The sequence below is a fragment of the Neovison vison genome, chromosome 2, assembly GCF_020171115.1.
Source record: "Neovison vison isolate M4711 chromosome 2, ASM_NN_V1, whole genome shotgun sequence".
Lineage (NCBI taxonomy): Eukaryota > Metazoa > Chordata > Mammalia > Carnivora > Mustelidae > Neogale > Neogale vison.
Genome location: NC_058092.1, coordinates 183,166,238 through 183,189,270, shown reverse-complemented (window position 1 = coordinate 183,189,270; position 23,033 = coordinate 183,166,238). Strand labels below are relative to the sequence as shown.

Genomic DNA, 23,033 nt, shown 5'->3' with positions numbered 1-23,033 from the left:
GTGGGTTAAGCCTCTGCCTTGGGCTCAGGTCATGATCTCAGGGTCCTGGGATCGAGCTCCACCTCAGGCTCTCTGCTTGGCAGGGAGCCTCATCTCCCTCTCGTTCTGCCTGCCTCTCTGCTGACCTGTGATATCTCTCTCTCTCTGTTAAATAAATAAAATCTTAAAAAAAAAAAAGTATGTTTAGAATAACTCTGGTATGCATATCTACTTTTTCAAGTAAATTTGATGAAGCAGATCAAGTATTTCATATGAAAATTTAACTTCTGAATGGAGATATACTACATATATATAAAATACACACTACATTTCAAAGACTTACTGCAAAAAACTTCATCATTACTGTTAGCATGATACTATTTTGGGGAGCACTTGGGTAGGTCAGTCAGTTAAATGACTGATTCTTGATTTTGGCTCAAGTCATGATCTCAGGGTCCTGGGATCAAGCCCCAAGTCAGGTCCTCACTCAACCGAGATTCTGCCTGAGGAGTCCCTCTTCACCCCCCTGCTCTTGCATGTGCACACTCTCTGTCTCAAAAAAATTAATATATCTTTAAAAAAAAATGAGGGGAGCCTAGGTGGCTCAATCATTAAACGTCTGCCTTCCGCTCAGGTCATGATCTGATTGAGTCCCCACATCAGGCTCTCTGCTCAGCGGGAAGCCTGCTTTTTCCTCTCCCACTCCCCCTGCTTGTGTTCCCTCTCTTTCTGTGTCTCTGTCAAATAAATAAAGTCTTTAAAAATAAAATAAAATAAAATGGTATTATTTTGGACATATTTAGTTAAAATATACAATTAAAATAATTTCTTGACTCTTTTTTACTTTTTATTTTATTTAATTTATTTATTTCAGAGAGAGAGAAAGAGAGAGTACACATACAAGCAGGGAGAAGGGCAGAAGAGGAGGGAGAATCAAACCTGCTGCTTCTGAGCAGGGAGCCTGATGTGGGGCTTGATCCCTGGACCCTGATATCATGATCTGAGCAGAAGACAGATGCTGAACTGATTGAGCCATCCAGATGCCTCTCTTCTTTCCTTTTGATTTTTATTTTTTAAGATTTTATTTATTTATCTGATAGACAGAGATCACAAGTAGGCAGAGAGGCAGGCAGAGAGAGAGAGAGAGAAATAGGTCCCCAATGAGCAGAGAGCCCAATGCAGGGCTCGATCCCAAGACCCTGAGATCATGACCTGAGCCCAAGGCAGAGGCTTAACCCACTGAGCCACCCAGGCGCCCCTCCTTTTTATTGTTTTTAATTTACTTTTCTTATTTACTTTTTAAAATGTGGCTATCCTACAAAAATTTTAATTAGAAATGCAATGGTTTTCTGTTGGACAGAGCTGTTCTATGTCTTGATTATTGTAGTGGTTGTAGTACTATATATGTTTGTCAAAACTCAGAGAACTCATGTAAAGGGAGAATTCTGCTGCATCTAAATTATTTCTCAATAAACATAACTGTTAAAGGGTGCCTGACTCTGGGTCTTGGGGCCATGAGTTCTAGTCCCCCATTGGGGATAGAGATTTCTTTTTTTTTTTTTTTAATATTATTTATTTATTTATTTGACAGAGAGAGAGATCACAAGTAGGCAGAGAGGCAGGCAGAGAGAGAGAGGAGGAAGCAGGCTCCCTGCTGAGCAGAGAGCCCAATGCGGGACTCGATCCCAGGACCCTGAGATCATGACCTGAGCCGAAGGCAGTGGCTTAATCCACTGAGCCACCCAGGCACCCGGGGATAGAGATTTCTAAAACAAACAAACAAATCTTTAAAAAATGTTTTAAAGAAAATTAAAATCTTGTTTGAAAATATTTTTAAACAATGTCTGTCTCTTAAAAATTATGAACTTTTCATTAACAGTCTTATAAAATAGCCTGGTAGCAAATCTGGTTCCTGGCAAAGAGAAGGAATTTTTCTTGATCTTTGGCCAAAAAAATTTTTTTAAACTTCCAGAAAGGGCTTATTAGAAAGAGAATGTAGAGTTGGCCAGAGAATGACTGAAATCAGGAAAGAAGCCAGAGAAGGAAAGATTGCATAGGAAGAAGTTTCAATGGATGCTCCAGGGACGCAGACAAAGTGCTGTGGAAATAGCTGGTGGGACAAACAGCACAGATAGGAAGCTGAGGTCATGTATTTGAGCTAATTATTTGGGAAGTGATGATATATTCCATTCTGTGACTGGAAGAAGGAGGCTCTGGTGAAGAGGAGAAAAGTTGCCCAGATAAGGTCAAGGAACTGAGCACTGTATGTTAACTAAACCAGAATTTATTTGTTCATTCATTCATTCGTTCATATCATCTTTAGAGAGAAAGAGAAAGCAGGGGGAAGGGGAAGAGGGAGCGGGAGAGAGAAACCAAGCAAATTCTGTGTGAGCACAGCACCCCACATGGGGCTTGATCTCGCAACCCTAAGATCATGACCCATTTGGAAACCAAGAGTTGGGTGCTTAACCAACTATGCCACCCAGGTATCCTACCAACTAGAATTTAAATAAACACTTGAAAAGTAAATAGATAGATAGATAGGTCAATGTTGGTATCTCTGAGGGTATAAAAAGGAAAAAACACTGAAGCTGATACAAAACAATGGGAAGGAGCTATCCGTATGAGAAACTGAAGGTAGTACCAAGCAGCAAGTGCTGAGGGCTCAAACTCATGACCGTGAGATCAAAACCTGAGCCAAGATCAAGGATTGGTCTCTTCAGGCACCTGGGTGGCTCAGTTGGTTGAGCATCTGTCTTTGGTTCAGGTCATGATCGTGGGGTCCTGGGATGGAGTTCTGGACCCCTGCTCAGCAGGGAGTTTGCTTCTCCCTCTCCCTCTGACATGCCCCCCTGCTTGAGCTCTCACTCACTCTCTGTCTCTCTCAAATGAATTGAAACAAAACAAAGCAAAACAACAAAACAAGGGGCGCCTGGGTGGCTCAGTGGGTTAAGCCACTGCCTTCAGCTCAGGTCATGATCTCAGGGTCCTGGGATCGAGTCCCGCATCGGGCTCTCTGCTCAGTAGGGAGCCTGCTTCCCTCTCTCTCTCTCTGCCTGCCTCTCCGTCTACTTGTGATTTCTCTCTGTCAAATAAATAAATAAAATCTTTAAAAAAACAAAAACAAAAACAAAAAAAAACAACAAAACAAAACAGTTGATCTCTCTCAACCCACTGAGCCACCCAGGCATCCCTGAGCTCTGCTTTAATTAATTAATTAATTTTAAAAAAAGATTTTATTTATTTAGTTGACAGAGATCACAAGTAGGCAGAGAGGCAGGCAGAGAGAGAGAGAGGAGGAAGCAGGCTCCAGCTGAGCAGAGAGCCCAACGTGGGGCTCGATCCCAGGACCCTGAGATCATGGCCTGAGCCAAGGGCAGAGGCTTTAACCCACCAAGCCACCCAGGTGCCCCTAAGCTCTGCTTTTAAAAGATTATACAGGGCTCCTGGGTGGCTCAGTTGGTTAAGGATCCCATGGAGCCAACTTAATAAATAAATAAATACATACACGGGCTTTTGTCTAGAGACCATTAAGATAAAGAATCTAGAAACCATGTCACTAGAGGGAAGGAACTGTGTATTTGGCCTGAAGATAAAAAACAAAACAACACACGATAGTTGTCTTTTAGGATGGATGTTTAGTTAGGATATTCATTGAGCTGTTTAGCAGGGAGCAAAATCATAGAAAAGAATACCTCTTTTTCTCTTGTGTAAAAACAAATTTGATAGGTGGGTCAGGGGTGTAGGTCATTCAGGGACCCAAGTTCCTTGTATTTTGCTGTTCTGGCATTACCTAGTGTGTTGCCCATGTCTGTATGGTCAGCCTAACTTGCAGATCTCCCTTTTAATCAGTCAGGCAAAAGGTGGAAAATGTAATCTCCAGTGGCCTTGCTAAACCTGAGGAGATCTGGTCAGGAGGTGGAGTTGTTTCCATTACTAGAGGAAGCAGGGGAGTTGCGCTTCAGATTACATTAATTAATCAATCAATCAATCAACCAATTAACTTTTATTTTATTTTTAAAAAGATTTTATTTATTTATTTGACAGAGAGAGACACAGCGAGAGAAGGAACACGAGCAGGGGAGTAGGAGAGGGAGAAGCAGGCCTCCAGCTGAGCAGGGAGCCCAATGCTGGGCTCGATCCCACGACCCTGGGATCATGACCTGAGCCAAAGGCAGAGCTTAACAACTGAGCCACCCGGGCACCCAATTAATTAATTTTTTAAAATAAGCACTACACCCAACATGGGGCTTGAACTCACAACCTTGAGATCGGGAGTCACATGTCCTACCAACTGAAATAGCCAGGCACTGTCAGATTAGATGAATTTAAAAAAAAAATTTAATTAATTAATTTGACAGAGAGAGAGAGCGCGAGACAGTGAGAGAGGGAACACAAGCAGGGGGAGTGGGAGAGGGAAAAGCAGGTTTCTTGCTGAGCAGGGAGCCCTACGCGGGGCTCAACCTCAGGACCCCGGGATCATGACCCAAGCCGAAGGCAGACACTTAACGACTGAGCCACCCAGGCGCCCCAGATTAGATGAAAAAAAAAAAATTTTTTTTTTTAGATTTTATTTATCTATTTGACAGAGAGAGACACAGTGAGAGAGGGAACACAAGCAGGGGGAGTGGGAGAAGGAGAAGCAGGCTTGCCACAGAGTGGGGAGCCCGATATGGAGCTTAATCCCAGGACTCTGGGATCAAGACCTGAGCTAAAGGCAGACGCTCAATGACTGAGCCACCCTGGTGCTCCATAGATATATTTAAAGTAACTTATTAGGGGTGCCTGGGTGGCTCAGTGAGTTAAAGCCTCTGCCTTCAACTCAGGTCATGATCCCAGGGTCCTGGGATTGAGCCCCGCATCGGGCTCTCTGCTCTGCCAGAAGCCTGCTTCCTCCCTGCTCTCTCTGCTCAGCGGGGAGCCTGCTTTCTCCTCTCTCTCTGCCTGCCTCTCTGTCTACTTGTGATCTCTGTCTGTCAAATAAATAAAATCTTAAAAAAAAAAAAGTAACTTATTAGTTCGTGATATTTGCTGTAATATCAGCCTATTTTTTTTCACCTCAGGTTCTAGTAAATACATTAGGATGTCAACTTTATTTATTTTTTTTTTAAAGAATTTATTTATTTATTTGACAGAGAGAGATCACAAGTAGGCAGAGAGGCAGGCAGAGAGAGAGAGGAGGAAGCAGGCTCCCTGCTGAGCAGAGAGCCCGATGCGGGACTCGATCCCAGGACCCTGGGATCATGACCTGAGCCAAAGGCAGTGGCTTAACCCACTGAGCCACCCAGGCACCCCAGGATGTCAACTTTAAAATACTGTTAACATACTGTGTTCAGGATTAAGTTTATTAAAATAATGAAAAAACCAAGGGAGCGCATGAGTCAGTCTAAATCCAAATTGACTTAAAGCTCTGCCAACTACTAGGGGTATGATCTTAGCTACTTTTAAGCTTCAGAATTAATCTGTAAAATGGGGTTAATCAGAGTCCTTACTGAATAGCATCACTGTGAAAGTTAAATAGTTTATATAAAATGTAAGTGTTTGGTACACAATAAGGATTCTATAGGGGAACCTGGCTGGCTCAGTCAGTAGAACATGCGATTCTCGATCTCAGGTTCATAAGTTTAAGCCCTGCTGGGCATGGAGCCTACTTAAAAAAACAAAGCAAGCAAACAAACAAACAAACAAAAAACCCCAAAACAAAACAAAAAGTAAGGATTCCATAAATGTAGTCCTCTTGATTTTATGTTAAACATAACCCACACAATTGGACATCTCTAAATATTAAATCTTATAGTCCTTTATAGTTAAAAATGTGTGATTTTTATTGGATATTAAAGTTTTAAAATATTCTTTTGAAGAGGAAAGAAAAATTAGACTACCAGGTGCAAAATAGAAGTATAAAATTTATTTAAAACCACCCACAAAGTTCTGTGTAATCAGGAATGATACAATTTGCAATATTTTTTTTAAAAACTCATGACAAAGATTTAAAATATAATTTCAATTACAGTATTCATTTAGCCTTATTCAGTTAGAACACTTAAAAAAAAGAAACTTTGTGCTCTAAATAAATGAGACACACAAGGAAAATATAATAGACAATTTCCACAACTATCTTTACATGTATGTTTCAATACTAGTACATTTCAATGCATTTTGCTACATAAACATGAAATCATGTACAACTGCTGTGCACCAAGATTTAGCTTAATTAGGTCTTTCAAGTAACATGCAATTCCAACTCACAAGTCTTCAAGTACTGCTAGTAAGTGTTCCCTTGTATGCAGAGCACTGTATGTTGATCCTGAATTGAAATCATCATAATTAAGATATTCTCTTTCCCTTCTGCATGGTGAAGTGCTTTTTCTTTAAACTGTTTCTCCCATATATTAAGAACCCAAACCAGATTTGGGGGAGTTTTAAAATCTTTTCCTTACTAACTTATTTCCTTATATGGGATATTTCATACAGTAGGACTGCAATAGGTAAAAATAATCCCCGAAAGCGAAAAATCAAAGGTACAAAATAAATAGTAAATATACCCTAAGGAGAGACAAAGTCACCTAGAGACAGGAATATTAACTTGTGAAATTGGTATTGTCTATGGAAAGTCAGTACTGCTCTATTTCCCCATGATTAAGATTCTGTGAGTATTTTACTCCCACTATTGAAAAGCATTCAGTCTTCTTTGAGCCAAAGTATTGATATGCACATGAATCCACTTGGTAGGTCACCACATAACACAAGAGAAAATGAAAAAACTAGAAGCTAATGCTTTTCTTTCTGTGGAGTAGTTTTAGGAGTTTCTCTTCAGGGAACACTTCACTTACTAAGAAAGTAACTCAAAGATGACTATCCACCCATACATCACAATGCAAAAGCTGCCCCCCCTTTTTTACTATAAAACCATTTCTGGAAAAATATTTCTCTTAAAGCACCTGTTATAGAAGTTTTAAAAAAAAGACATACCTATTAATAAAAAATATTTAGTCTTTTTTTGTTTTGTTTTGTTTTTAAGAGCTGTTTTTGTAAAGTCCTATGTGGCCAGCCATTTTATAATATCACAAAGAGGCCTTAGTGAGGATGGGCAGTTACTGAACCAAATCACCAAAAGTGGATTTATTTGACTATTTAGGGAAGTTTGGGTTTTTCGTTAGCAACCCATAATGTACTGATGGAACAGCATAAAGTATCCCACCTCTTTATATTTATAAAGCGCTTACCAAAAACTTTACAAATACATCTCATTATTTTTCTTAACTCTCTGGGCAAAGGTATGTGTAAACAAAGTGGAACAAAAGACAAAACAAAACAAATTTAAATAAGTGGAGACAATACTATTTTTTTGAGATGCCAACAAGTCTACATTTTTACCATGAGCACCTGGGAACTAAAATGGTCAGCTTACCCAGCACATTCCCTTCTAGAAACCTGCATTTCAATGTAACAAATACATTAAACTTGGATTATGAGTTGATGATCTCAGTCTTTTTAAAAATAATATTTTTAAGACCAACATTATTGAGGTTTCCCTTTGTTTTAGTAGTACAGGGATATTCTTTTTTTTAAGATTTTATTTATTTATTTGACAGAGAGAGATTACAAGTAGGCAGAGAGGCAGGTAGAGAGAGAAGGAAGAGGAAGCAGGCTCCCTGCTGAGCAGAGAGCCCGATGTGGGACTCGATCCCAGGACCCCGAGATCATGACCTGAGCCGAAGGCAGCGGCTTAACCCACTGAGCCACCCAGGCGCCCGGGATATTCTTTATTGAAAAGTTTATTTACAGGGAAAAACTAAAGCTTCATTAATTTCAATCCTAAAATGCAGAAGTCTTGGGAATTTGGGGAGACCTTCCAAAGTATGCATAAAAAAAATCTACCTGCTAAATAAATAGTAGAAACAAAATACTTCAGAAGAATGTTTTGCATACAATAAGTAGGTTTTACATTATTCTTAGATTAGATCTGACAAAATTTCTACTCAATAACGCTCTCTAAGTCATAGCTTACGGTGCAGATATGCCTTCAGCAGTCTGCGGCTATAAAATGGTTTGGTCTCAGATGGGTTGACCTGCTCTATGACTTGGAGCATGCCATTTGCTCTTCTTGCCAATCTGCAGGTTCCCATCACCAGTAAGATGGGAACATTTGGACATCTGTCCAACCTTCAGTGTTGGGAAGAAAAAGGGACACACAGTAAAGCAGTTTGATAAGCTACATTATATAAAGTACAGGGATTATAATTTTTCTTACTACCATATTTGCATTCACGATGGTTTCTCATTTTGAGCTGCTATTTTTCACATAAAACTATCATGGGGTGGGGAGAAGAGCTATTCAAGTATGTTTTGGTGTTGGGCTGGTGGAGTGAACCTGCAGATTGCTGACAGGAACACGATTTTCCCTCCTCTGTGCCCCTGAACTTCGTCCTATTACACTCATGACTCCTGATAACTGATTTATCCCATCTTTAAGAATTCCTTAAATGACTTTCAGTTCATTCTTTTTTAACCTTTCTCACCCAGATTACAGAATAGTTCCCATTATTGCCAAAACCCAAATTCCAAAGGGGTAAATTTAAACTGGGAAGTAAATACCATGCACAAAACCAGGCTGGGAGATAAAACATGTGAAAAGAAAATATTGTCTACTGTATAAATCAGACCCATCATTAATTCAAAGCCACTGGTCAGACAACTTATAATTAGTATGATGCGTCATACAGAAATTACAAAGCTATGTAGAAATAGTGCTAGAACATTTAACTTCTAATGTAAGTTTTTGCAAAACACTCAAAACACTAATAAACATGTTGAGAGTCAGACATTGTTGGGATTTAAAACCCAACAAAACAAAACAAATATTGTTGGGATTGTTAAAGAGAAGTGGATGCTAACCGGGCCTTGTGACCACTATCTCTTCCTAAAAACTGAATTTGCCTCTAACAGGAAAGGACCACATAAAAGATCATGATCCTTTTGGGTATTATTCCATGAAGGATTTGTGAAGCATGATTTTAGAAAACAGGAAAAAGACAACTTGACCAAGATCACTGCTATTCTTAATACGAGCCATATGTATTTGCGTAGGGGACATGGGGAATGGAGGGAGAACAGAGAGGGGAAGCAACAGAGTGTTAATTTAAAGAAAATCAGAGGAAAGGATCAAAAACTGTAAAAAGAAAAGTACACTGAGTGACATCATAGCTTCAGTAAAATGAAAAAAGAAAAATAACAAGCAGATATTCTGGTCAAAGATGGTTATACTTAGCTAAATGAAGAACAAACAAAATTACTCTTCAGTACTGTTTCTCCAAAAGTGAACATGCTTCTGATAGCTGTGATATTTTTTTCTGATGAACAAGACAAGAGGGAAAGAATGCCTTTCCTAACAGCTGCTAGGGACAAAATTTCTATTTTTAGGAAAACTAGGTTTATATTCTTTAAGAAGGGCTTCCAAGTTGCATTCAAACATAGATCAGTTAAATCAGGTAATGTGTTTAACATCTGATAATAACATTCCTACCTTAGACTAAGTTTTGCTTTAATTATAGGGGACATGAAGAAACAAGAAAAACTTGTGACCCATGCAGATCATGGATATCACAGTAGGGATCGGAAAACTATAGCCAACAATGCAGAGATGAGTATTGTACTTCTAAAGCCAGAAAAATTAAATACTGCATACTATCAATAGAGAAACACATTGTGGGGCCCTTAAAGGAGAAGTGAACATTATAAGTGGCCAAGTAAGGAAAACCTTTGCATTACTCGAAGGAATAAAATTTATGCCTTTTGAAGTTAACAATGGTATTTGATTGGGTGCGCAGAAAGAACAGGGACTGAAACAGACATCCAGAGATATTGGAATGCAGAGAATTCAAGTTTCTAGAGTTCAATGTGGACAAAAAGAGGGATGTCTTCCTGCATAAAAGCCAATTTTATCATCTCCAAAATGAACAGAGTAACTCAGACTCTATTTTATAAATGAGAAAAGGGGAAAAAGCCAATAAATCTCAATACACTCTAAGAAAATGCACAAATTTAGCTTCTGACACGCTGATTCTCTGGCTCGCATTCCAGAGCCATGAATGGCCACATTCTCTAAATCTATTAGATGAAAGCGCAATGCCAAGCACAATTCTATCTGGGTAAATCCAGACTCTTTAGGAATCAGGGCACTCATTCTATCACCTGGTTGAGGGTGCCTTACTGTTGATGTTGAAGTTACAAGTTCAATACACTTCTGGGCAAGTTTCGGAGCGGTGCACAGTAAAACAGTATTCTAATACACGTAGACAATCACATCAAAGTGAATTAGACTTCATTGTGAGGCCAACTTGTCAAGAGGTGGGAATAGACTGTACAACCATAGGTAATATATACAATTGGTATTTTCCCCCAATTCTTTCAACCACTCACTTTTTCTAACTCCTTGTATATGCCTAATACTTGTATCAGGGGAAATAAAAGCCTGTACTATATAAGTACTTGATATTTCTTTATTGAAATCGCAAATAAGACTATTGCCACATTTTGTTGGATGAGTTAACAGGACAGCGTCATAGGTAAAAGTCAGCTAGATTTCCCACACAAGGCCCACGAAACTCTGCAGGCAGGGGAATCTTGATTCAATTTCATTTGTCTTGTTTTCCTGAATCTCTCAGAAAAAAACAAAACCCAACAGAAAAAATAAAAAGCCATTTTGATTTTTTACTTGTACCACAATCAGGTTATTTCCCAGTGATAAGATACTCTCTGGGTGAGCAAATCAAGTTTGTTTCCTCCAGTTCTCCAAAACACAAAATGGCCTACACTTGATAGTTTCAACTCTCATTATAAACATAAGTACACACTGACATTAACAACTGCTCTCTGAGCCCCAGTGATTGAACTGTGTGACTTCTAAGGTGTGAGAGGCCACTACCATATTATTTCACAATTCTCATCATAAATTTTTACAGAAGACCAAAATTCACAGTTGTACTAACTCTAGACAAAAAAGAAATTTCCATGCATCAAGAAGTTGTGAAATAGAAGGTAGCTATATATTATTAAAAAGTCGTATGACAGCTACTGATTTACTAGGTACATTTGAAGGAAATCCTGTGCCCGCTATTGGTGGAAGTTGTCATGCAATGTCAAAACTTTGTCCCAGGTAAAAAAAATCTCAATCGAATTTGTTTCAAAGAGTAAACTTAAGTAGTTTAGGGTTATTTTCATACATGCTATTGTGGAATAAAGGATAATTAGCTGAGTCCACTGAAGTAGTAATATTAGAAAGTAGGTTACTTGGTATGAACTGGTATCTCATTTATACAAGGGTATGCATTCAATTAAGTATGTATTGGGGTTATGTCTTAACTAATTGCTTATGGATCTCATCTAGCTGAAGTTCTATATTTAACAAATTATTTCACCCACATGCAGATTGCATAACAAAGATGTTGGAAGGTTAAGCTGCAAACATTTTGCTAATGTGTTGCAAAAATTTACCTACAGCTATACATTTTCAGCTAGCCTCACTTTCCAGTAATATATTTCAATTAGGTCTATGACATGATGTGTTCGGTACTTTGTGGATGAACTGGAAAGATGTAGGTGAGGCTGATAAGCAGAAGAAAAATTTTTTTTCAACCATGCTCTGTGAGCCATTAGAAATGGGATTTTGAAGGGCAGCGTGCTTATTTTGTGGGTTTCTAAAATAGGCAGTTCATTGAAATTAGGAAGTTTGTAACATATTATGGACAGTTGGGTTAACTTGGGGGGTCACTTATCAACTAATTATCATACCATGAACAAAGGCAGAATATTGAAAAACTCATTTTGAGTAGTATAAAGCAGGTAATACAAAAGGTGATTGCTATAGATAAACATAATAGAAGGTATAGAAATAATGTTAGATGACCAGTTTTCTGGTGAAAATGTCATTTCAACAAATTTATTTCCTTGCTTCTTAAAAGCAGTGTCACTAGCATACAATCACAATGCTGGAGAACACTGAATAAGCATGAGCTTTTAAAAAGAAAAAAAAATCACAGGGCAGACAATGGGATGGTGAACTGTTAATATATGAAGTAGGTCCAACAAAGTAGGAATCATATGTGGTTCCCACCATGGGGTTATCAGTTGAGGCAGGACATTGATGGTGTTAATCATAATAATGGAATGGAAACATTTTAGTTGAAAAGGTACATTTTCATGTACTGGCTTTGGGCAGCTGCAGCCAAAATTCACAACTCCCAGGATTCCTCTAAGTAACACTGCCACTTCAAGTTCAGTTGTTAAGAAACCTCAAAATTAGTGACACTGACTTGAACTGCTGCAGATATATTACAATGGATGTTTTTGTTCTTTTTGTGTTTTCAGTTTTAAATAGATTCCGTGCCCAATGTGGGGCTCAAACTCACGACCCTGAGATTAAGGGTCACATGCTCTACCAACTGAGCCTGCCAGGCACCCCCCAACCCCCGCCGCCCCGCCAACAATGGATTCTTTTGAAGGAAATTTGTTGTTTCTTTGAAAAGCATGGACCAAAGCATCTTTTAGGATTTCAATTCTTCACGTATACTGTGTCATGGGTGGCAGTTCAAAGAAAAACCAAAGCTAATATTTAAATTCTGCAGACATTCGGGAAGTGTTGAATGGAAGGAAGATGGGTGGATGGATAAAGGGTCTTAAAACTTGATTCATTAAATCTGGTGAGAGACTTTCTAGTGGGAGCTAAGGTCTAATATCTAAAACGAAATATCACAAGGGTGTATTCCTGATAGTCTAATACTAGTAGATATCTTATCAAAGCAGCTGAAATAATAAACAATCACTTATTTATATACTTATATGTATAAGAAACCTTAGGCTCACAAAAATATACATGTTTTAAAACGCAAATCTAAGGCACACAAAATACTAAAACAAGTCAATGAATCACCCTATTTTACATATTCAAGAAGCAGAGATCTACTTGTACAAGATGATGGTCTACCAATGGTATTTGTTATATACAATCCCTTCATATTCCTTTAGTTGGACTAGTCAAAAGCTTGAAACTGATACTTTGCACCATATATTATTTTAATATAAGTTACAATGAGTTTTTCTTTAGAGCTTGCTGGAACTGTTTGCTTTTGCACCAAAATTGTTGAGTGTTAGCAGTTGTGGGCTTCCTATGGCATTCCCAAGGGAGAAGCACCATTATTTAGGTTTTCCACACTCCCAAGGTATCTGACACTTTGAATGTTATAGCACCTCTGCATTTTAAATAGAATCAAGTATTTCACTGAAATTTCTTGCTCTAAACATTTTGTTTGGGAAATTCCTTTTGTTTTGCTATAAAATGAGCCAATAAGTAATGGGAAAAAATACGGGAGGGCTAACTTAAATGGAATGCCTATTTTCCTGTTACCTAGAACACAGGCAAGTATCAGAGAAGATGAGTTTTTATTTCCCTAATACTAATATGCTTAGATAAACTACTTTGGATTAGCTCTTAATGGGCAATACCATACTTAGATTACCACTCCTACTGTCTGGGATGTGTGGATGTGTGACAACAATAGGGGATTTGTTTTCACAAGATTTCTATGGGAATTTTATTCTTATTCTGTACCAAAACAAATAAGGCAATTTGGAATGGGTCGGGTTCTTGCTACTTAATTTTTATATTTTATCACCTTGAAACTTTAGAAGCATTTGACTCTTCTGAATCCTACGATGTCCCATCTCCTTTTGGAAAAACCTTTCATGAGTATTTTGAGAAAGCTGGGGTGAAAGTGAAATTAGGGCCACTGTTGCTTGATAAATCAGAAGAGACCACACTTACTTAGTTCCAAATAAAATGTTAATCGATATTGGTGATATGCTTCCTAATCCCAATTTTAGAGAAAATTAACGATTTTTGCATGTTCTAACTATTTTATATAAGTAGCTAATATTTGCATGAGAAAGGACACATTAAAAAAAACCATATACATGATTAGAATACATATTGCAGTTAACAAGATGGAACTCTACACAGCAAGAATAAATGATTTCTCTTGTATGCAAATATGCACAAACAATAGACAATAAGATTCTTATACTATACTATTTCAAGTTACTTTTAAAAATAGAAAGTGCTTTTAAAATATATATTTACAATTTATGAACAGCCTCCAACCATTATTAACAATAATGAATTACTTTATACAGGAGAGAGATTTTGAGAGAGAAAACATTTCATTGGTTTATTTCAAAGGAATATGCCGATATTCTAGCAATGATTGGAAGATGTTGGAACGATGGCACCATGAAATAATAATGCAGCTTATTTTTAACTGTTGATGTGGGTAAGCACCAGGAGCTGTGTAGAGTTAACACTGTGTCTTGATTTTACGTCATAGCACATGAACCTGTTAAAATCCTCTAAAAATGACTCTTGTTTCATAGTAAACAGACTTAATTTAAAGCACCAAACTGAGTGATTCTATCAAGGTTAACGCCTAACCAAAACATTTCTGTATGTATTTAAAACTATAAAACTTTTATTTTTGCTTAAAATGTGCACCTTCTACCAATTGTCAAAATATAGTCACAGTTAAGAAATACCCACCCCATTTTTGTTTTTTTGTTTTGTTTTTTTTTACCTCCGCCTTCAAATGGGTGAGATGAAGATACGTAAACGACAACATGACTTTCTTTTAACAGCACCTTGAAAAAATACACTGCACTAGCAAAGGCATTAAGAAGGGGAGAAAAGCCTTCAGACCCAATGGTTATAGGGTCCTGCAACATGTGTGAGAGCATAAGGGGACACGGTGACAATATTGTCATGGGTTAATGTTAACGCTTTATGAGAAGGAATTTGGTTCAATTCATTAACTTCAGGGGACAGTTCGGGACCCTCACTAGCTGCCTGGTCTTTCTGCTCTGAGGCCTTCATTTTCTTATTCTTAGCTTCTTTCGCCTCAAACTTAATTTTGTTTAGTTCAAAACCGTGTTGGGGCTTATTCAGGTTTTTGTGCTGGTAGAAAACGAGGGAGAGGCGAGTGGGGTGGTTCCGGTTCGGGTGCTCGACGGGCGTGGTGGCGTGAAGCTCCCGCCGCGCACACTCGATCAGAACCGAGCCGTGGGCAGGCGCTATGGCGACCCCACCGATGTTGGCGTCCAGGAAGATGTGCTCGCTGTCTGACCAATACTCATCGATGTGGGGCAGCTTCTCCTCCGCGGGGGACAGGGGGTCGTCGGACAGGGGGTCGTCAGACAGAGGCTCGTCGGCATCAGAATGCTGCTCGTCGTCTTCCACCAGAGAGGACGCCAGGTCATGGGGGCAGGTGGTGCAGGGGGGCTGCTGGCTCGGGTGACTGGAAGGTGGCTGTTCAGACGGACCAGTGGGCGGCTCAGAATAAACCGGGGTGTCTGCCACGGGAGCGGGCAGCGTAGGCAGAGAAACCACCTCGCCAGGCTGTGCAATTCCAGTGCATTCCCCTGCAGCTGCATTAGCACCGCTGTGTCTCGCAGAAGGCACCGTGCAGTGGGGATTGCTACTTCTTTCTGAAAACCCGTAGGGAACGGACGCATCCCTCTTACAAGGAGCTGGGGTGGCTGACGCCGTCTTAGGGGACCAGGAGAAACCTGGAGGTATGTTTGCCTCTTTCAATGGGTGAGGAATGGATGGGGTCAATGAGTAGGTTTTAGTGTTGTCCGAACCTTTGAAGATAAAATGGGGTTCAGTTTCACTTTTTATTTCAAGTTGCAAGGCTTCGGTTTTATTCCCTAAACAGAGAAAAGGACACCAAATGCGAAGATAAGTACAAACTACTTTTGGGAACTGTCTTTAAGTATTTTAAAGAGAAATACAAAGGATAATGTAACAAAACATCGGTGATGGCAATGTCGGCCAGTTTTGTTCTCTTGCCTTTAAGTCAAACACACAAGCAGGCATTAAAAATTGCACGTCGTCTGGTATGCTTTTTCACCCAACAATTTTCCTTCAAGAATTCTTCCCCTTGCAAATAATATAAGTAAGCACAAAGATTTAGCCAGAGGATGTCCACTGTTTGAAACAGTAAGAGATTAGAAATGACCTAGTTGGCGATGAAGTTAAATGTTAAAATCATACATTGGAATACAATGCAGGGGATAACATGATGACCTAGAGCAGTAGTTCTACCCAAAGAGATATTTAGATACACTTTATATATCGCATGATCTCACTTTCAAAAAAGTAAAAATAAAGTAATAGTTATCGAGAAAACAGCGTAACTGGCAAACTCAATTATTAGGCAACGGGAAGTCACGTTAAGAAATTTTAGGGGAAGTAAGTGATTTGTGGCCCTCAAGACCAGGTGCATGTAAGCCTTGTTTCTTTCTCACTGATTAGGAAGATCTTTATTACCACATCGGCCTTTGTGGGTAATCTGTTCAAACATAACCACACAAACCTCATATCAAATGGAAACATTTTCTTGAGGACATTCTTCCTGTTTTGAGGGTCTAAAAAATTTCTGCTCGAGCAAAAGCAGCAGACTTTAGGACCAGAAATAGAAAATGTGGCCCTGTTTTAAAGTAATTAACAATATAATAGCAAACACATGTAATATATTATACCCCTGAAATTAACATAACGCAATACAACCTGGAGACAGGATAATTATTTCTCTCTTTTTAAACATGAAAAGCTTAAAAAAGTAAATAAAATTTTAAAAAAGTAAATAAAATACATCATGGAACACTTCACGAATTTGTAGGTCATCCTTGTACAGGGGCCATGCTAATCTTCTCTGTGTTGTCCCACTTTCAGTATATGTGCTGCTTAAGCCAGCACCAAGATAATTCTCACTTTTATTTTATTTTACTTTTTTTTTTTAAAGACTTTATTTATTTGATAGAGAGAGAGAGAAATCACAAGTAGGCAGAGAGGCAGGCAAAGGGGGAGGGAGAAGCAGGCTCCCTGCTGAGCAGAAAATCCCATTGTGTGTTTTCAACTCTGAGATGGAGTCTCATGCTCCACTAACTGAGCCAGCCAAGTGCCTCAGTTCTCTCTCTCTCTCTCTTTTTAAAGATTTTATTTATTTAACAGAGAGCGATCACAAGTAGGCAGAGAGACAGGCAGAGAGAGAGGAGGAAGCAGGCTCCCTGCTGAGCAGAGAGCTGGATGCGGGGCTCCACCCCAGGACCCTGGGATCATGACCTGAGCCGAAGGCAGAGGCTTTAACCCACTGAGCCACCCAGGTGCCCCTCTCTCTCTCTTTTTTTAGGGGGTTGCAGAGAGGTGGCAAAGGGAGAAAGAATCTTAAGTAGGCTCGAGTCCCAGTGAGAAGCCTGATGCATGGCTTAATCTCACAATGCTGAGATCATGACCTGAGCTAAAATCAAGAGTCAGAAGCTTAACCGACTGCGCAACCCAGGCACCCTGCCAATTCTCATTTTTTAAGAGAACTTGTACATGGAACCCAAGGGGTGGCACGTTAAGAAATCTGTGGTTACATCTATTATAGAAGTTGTCAACAGAACATAAATCATGGGGAGGAAGAGTAATGAGTCTTGGGGGATTTGGGTTAGAGGAGGGAGAATTAAAAAAGTAAGGAGTCTTTTATTGAAATGGATAAATCTATTTTAAAAGCTCTTTTGGGGTGCCTCGGTGGTTCAGTCAGTTAAGCGCCTGCCATTGGCTCAGGTTGTGATCCCAGGATCCCAGGATCAAGCCCCACATCAGGTTCCCAGCTGAGCTTCTCCCTTTCCCTGCTGCTCGTGCTCTCAATTGTTACCTCTCTCTCTCAAATAAATCAATAAATAAAATCTTAAAAAAATAAGATAAAAAAAATTCTTATGGGTAAGATTATAAAAGGACAAGGGGCTATAAGCCAAATATTGTGCAGAGGGCTACTAACAGGATATATGTTACTGAAAACACAGCTTGTGAAGATACTCTGAGGGAATGACAAGATGAAAATGATAGGAATGCTGTGTACAGGCAGCGTGGAATTAGGCACGGGAAACTATAAATAAATCAAACTAAGTATTTGTGAATGGAGCTAACAAGCAAAAAGGAATGCTAATTCTCTCTGCCTTGCCTCATCACTATCTATTTATTGAATCTTTCCTAGCATTATATAAATGTCTGCACCATCGTTTCTCTCATCTTACAAAACGCAAAATAAGCCAACTCTCCTTGCAGCAGGAACAACAACAACAATAAAAACTAAGGTTAAGGAATACCCTGTAACTCTAATGTGGAGTTTCAGTATAAATTCAAGCTGTATTTTTTTTCTTTGGACTCCCCGGAGAGATGGCTGAATTTATATACTGGGCAGGATTATATCAGATGAGCCTGGAACATCTTGTCGGAACAGAAGCTAAGGAAACTCTCAAAAACAACTGGGGTCATGACAAAAAGTTCAGAAGCCAGCATGATGGGTTTCTACTGATGAAAGATGGGACAATTGAAGGATATTTGGTTTCAATTTGAGGATTTTTTTCTTTTGGGGTTTATTTGTTTTTGTTTTGTTTTTGTTTTTTTTTAAAGATTTTATTTATTAATTTGGCAGAGAGAGATAGAGAGGGAACACAAGCAGTGGATGCGGGAGAGGGAGAGGGAGAGGGAGAAGCAGGCTTCCCACTGAGCAGGGAGCCAGATACGAGGCTCGATCCCAGGACCCTGGGATCATGACCTGAGCCGAAGGCAGACAACTGAGCGCCCAGTCACGCCTCAATTTGAGGACTTTAAAAAGCATTTTCATATTTAATTGGGGGGAAAATAACCCTATATAATGTGCACTGAAATATAAATTATAAATAATAATGAACTATAAATACTGCCAATAAAATAACAAAAAAAACCACAACACGAGATCAAAATGATACTAAATGAAAAAGAAACTGAACACACTGGAAGATGCCTAGAAATTAACTTGTATTCTGAAAAGTGGAGAGTAAAGTCAAATTGGAAGCACTTATTCTAATTTCTCAATATGACCCGTACCTCAGAATTAATAAGTTCTTGGTAAAGACAGTGTTTCTTTTTAAAAGATCGCCTAACAAATGGATAAAGAACTGTAGACTGTGTTACTCCTGATGGAATAAAGAATATAGAACATTATAGTAAGTGTTTCTAAAACCATCAGGTAAAAAGCTCCTAGGGAACATTATAATCAGTGAATCATGTTGACAACCCCTGTACCATGAATCTGCTTTAACATCACAAAAAGAGATACCATCAGATACTGTGTTTCCTGATGTAAAAAAACAAGAGTGTAGGGGCACCTGGGTGGTTTAGTGGGTTAAGCCTCTGCCTTCGGCTCAAGTCATGATCCCGGGGTCCTGGGATGGAGCCCCACATCAGGCTTCTGCTCAGCAGGGAGCCTGCTTCCCCCTCTCTCTCTGCCTGCCTCTCTGCCTACTTGTGATCTCTCCCTGTCAAATAAATAAATAATCTTTAAATTTTTTTTTTTTTAAATTTAAAACAAAAAACAAAACAAAACAACAACAACAAAAATAGAGTGTAGAAATGAGCCAGTGTCCATGCCACAGCAATTGTTTTTTTGTTTTCTGGTTTGTTGTTTTTGCTTTGGTGAGCTCTACACCCAACATGGGGTTCCACTCGCCATCTTGTCCAAGATCGAGTCATTTGCTCTATCTACTGAGCCAGCTAGGTGTCCCCATAGTTAAGTGTTTTTATTATTTTTTTAAATTTACTTATTTATTTTAAGGAATGCTTCATGAATTTGCATGTCATCCTTTCACAGGGGCCATGTTAATCTTCTCTGTATTGTTCCAATTTTAGTATATGTGCTGCTGAAGTGAGCAAATAGTTAAGAGTTTTTAAAACTGAAGCTGAATTTGTCTCCATAGGATAATGGTTTCTGATATAAGTAAAAAAGAAAAAAGAAGGAAAAATAGGAAAACCAAGCTTTAAGTGAAAAAAGGTATAGGAGACATACCAACAAACTGTAATGTGTGACCTTGTTTGGATACTGATTTAAACATACCAAATGTCAAAGAAGAATCATTTAGGAGACAGATGGAGCAGTGTGAGCACTGATTGGTATTAAGGCATTATTTGATTTGTTTTGGGTATTGTGGTTCTTATCATTCCTTATCTTTTAGTGACACATACTGATGAGGTCATTGATAATATGATGAGAATTCTGCAATTTGTTTAAAGATTTTTTTCCCTTAATTTATTTGTCAAAGAGAGCACAAGCAGGCAGAGTGGCAGACAGAGGCAGAGAGAGAAGCAAGCAGGCTTCCCGCTGAGCAAGAAAGCCTGACGCAGGACTTGATCCCAGGATGCTGGGATCATGACCCGAGCCAAAGACAGCTGCTTAACCAACTGAGCCACCAGGTGTCCCGACTTCTGCAATTTGTTATCAAAAATTTCGAAGGGGTGGCGCCTGGATAAGGATATAGATGAAATAAGAATTATTCTGTATTAAAAATGTAGGGGCGCTTGGGTGGCTCAGTGGGTTGAGCCTCTGCCTTCGGCTCAGGTCATGATCCCAGGGTCCTAGGATCGAGCCCTGCATCGGGGCAGGGAGCCTGCCTCCCCGCTTTCACTCTGCCTGCCTCTCTGCCTACTTGTGATCTCTGTCAAATAAAATCTTAAAAAAAAAAAAAGAAAGAAAGAAATTGACATGTCCAAAAGTGAGCTTCTGATTTCCCTCTGTATCTTTCCAAATCTATCCCTTTCTCCCCTTTTCTCATGACCTTCGGTGATTTCCCCATCTTTCCAAGTCCTTCAGACCAACACCAGGATAAACACATACACTTCTTTTTTTGTCTACATTCCAGATTTATAAGGCATCTTGTTGACTCTACCTTGAAAACATCCAGAACCAGACATTTCTCATGTTCTTCTCATTAGCCAATCTGGTCCAAGCTCCATCACCTCTCTCCTGAGCTGTTAGAATGGCCTCTATACCATCACCCTACTGTTTGTTCTCTGCCTACTGCTTTCTGGTTTCAACCCAGTAAGCAGAATGTTAGGTTTCAGTCAGGTTATAGTCCTTCTCTGCCTTTTTTAAAAATTTCATTTTTATGTAATCTCTATACCCAATGTGGGCTTGAACTGAAAACCCTGAGATCGAGAGTCACATGCTCCACCAAATAAACCAGCCAGGTGCTCCAGCCCTTCTAGATTCTGAGATATCCAATAACATTCCTTTCCCTCAACAGCAGTCAACGAAGCCTGAGATGAGCCGCTCAGACACTCTCTTGCCCCTCTGATCTATTTCCTGCTCTACCCATTTCCTGCTCCGGGTCAGCCACACTGGCCTCCTTGCTTGCCTCAAGTGTTCCAGGCAAATTCTTCCCTCCCGACCTTTACATCTGCCATTTACTCTGCCTGGAATGCTATTTCTCCAAATAAAATTCACTCATGATGTTCATTGCTTTGAGGCCTTGACTCTAATTCCTCATTCTCAGCAAATGACTCTCTAACAAACATATTCAACTGGTTTGCTTGCACAGCGCTCCCTCTAATCTTTCACCGATACATTCCCAACACCCCCAACCACACAAAGGGGTGCTCGGTAATACCTGCTGACTGCCTTACTTAAATTGATGCTAAACTTCACTGAGGAAGACTTCAGGGAAGCGATCACATATGCCAAGAAGGAGGAGTAAGGCTTCCAAACAGATGGGGAACATATAATAGAAACATGTTTTTTAAAACAAAACAAAACAAACACCATAACTAGAAAAAATACCAAGAAATAAGGAGGGGCCACTTTCTTGTTGACTCTGAGTTTTGGCCAGTACAGAGAAATTGCGTATGTGAAAGTAGTCAGGATCTTATTTTAAACTCTGAAACAACCTGTATTAAAAACCAAAGAGACTTAAAAATAACTATCTAACTGAACTGATATCTGATCCTAGGTTGGGTTCTTTTTTTCTTTCTTTCTTTTTTCCCCAGAATGCCTCATGCCTAGGAGAGCGGCAAAGATAAAGAGAGAGGAAATGAAGTGCAAAGGCAAGTCCCAACCCTCTGGCCAATGGGAGTTGTGCACAGAAACTAAGGAGCATCCACAGGCCTCACCTAAAAGCGGCAGCGATGAAGCCTTGCTACTGTTTGTTGTCCCGTGATTCTTGCGCTTGATCCGAGGAATGAATTTCTTCTCCACAGCTCTTATTTTATGTGCGAGAACTTCTGTCATCATTGCTGCCCTCTTCTTCCCAGAACGAGGAACTGGCTGGGTAAAACGTGTTCTTTTTTTACGGCGGGGGGCAAGCACCTCAATGGCTCCAGACTGGATCTTGGCTTCCATTCCTTCGCTAGAGCCAAACTCATCTGTGTCTGAGAGTTTGTAGAGCGGTAGAACGTGGAGTTGCTCATCCTGAGGGATAACCCCCAAGGAGCGGTTATCTTCTCTTGTTAAAGTACAAACCTGACAGAAAGAAAACATGAAATAGGTCCTGCACATTCATCACAGTCATTTCTACCTTCTAACTGTTGCCATTGTCAAAAGGGTCTGTAGTCCCATTTTGTTTTCCAGTGGGTTACTGCTGGTATAATGATTTTGGATAAAGCATACATATTAAGTCACTCAACAAGCTTCAATTCTAGGAATTTATCAACTGTAAGAAGACCAGTATAATTTTGAGTTGATCTTATAAGTCAATGGTATTATATAAATTTATGCATTTCATAGTACTTTTTAAGTAAACTCTAGCCCCAGTGTGGGGCTCAAACTCACAACACCAAGGTCAAGTCACATGCTATTCCAACTGGCCAGTCATGCAGCCCCAAACTCCTATATTTTAAACATTAGGCCTTTTGTTACATTCCATTTTACTTCATTGCCTAAGTTAGGGAATATCTACTGGACTGTCCATAGCGTTCATATAAAATATTAAGTATTAAGAAGATATTATTTTAGCCTATGTATTTCCCTATTTCTTAAATAATGTCTCATTCTTTGTGTAGAGGGGGTTTAATTATGAAGAATTTTCTAATTTGCTGTTTTCCTTTAGGATTTCTTCACTTCTGCTTATAAGTGGAATTTATCTATAGATTATATAGATTTTTTTTTTCTTGCATTTCCCCCATGTCAGGGTGATTTTTCTCTTCACTAAAT

At 39.3% G+C, this 23,033-nt stretch overlaps 1 protein-coding gene and 2 non-coding genes across 4 annotated transcripts in view; all 3 read right to left on the bottom strand.

Annotated features, from left to right (window-relative positions):
- Positions 1–14,099: 14,099 nt before the first annotated feature.
- TET1 (tet methylcytosine dioxygenase 1) overlaps positions 14,100–23,033 on the bottom strand; it is a 132,823-nt gene continuing 123,889 nt past the window's right edge. For both annotated transcript variants that reach the window (XM_044239650.1, XM_044239649.1), the window contains 2 exons: positions 21,995–22,343; positions 14,100–15,732 (listed from right to left, as the gene is read on the bottom strand). In XM_044239650.1, the coding sequence (XP_044095585.1) occupies positions 14,720–15,732; positions 21,995–22,343 (1,362 nt within the window). In that variant the 3' untranslated portion in view covers positions 14,100–14,719. The remainder of the gene's footprint in view (positions 15,733–21,994; positions 22,344–23,033) is intronic.
- On the bottom strand, positions 16,677–16,783 carry LOC122901513. Its single transcript, XR_006383527.1, has one exon. It is a non-coding gene; the product is annotated as a U6 spliceosomal RNA (small nuclear RNA).
- LOC122901510 lies at positions 19,659–19,765 on the bottom strand. The gene has a single exon (XR_006383524.1). It is a non-coding gene; the product is annotated as a U6 spliceosomal RNA (small nuclear RNA).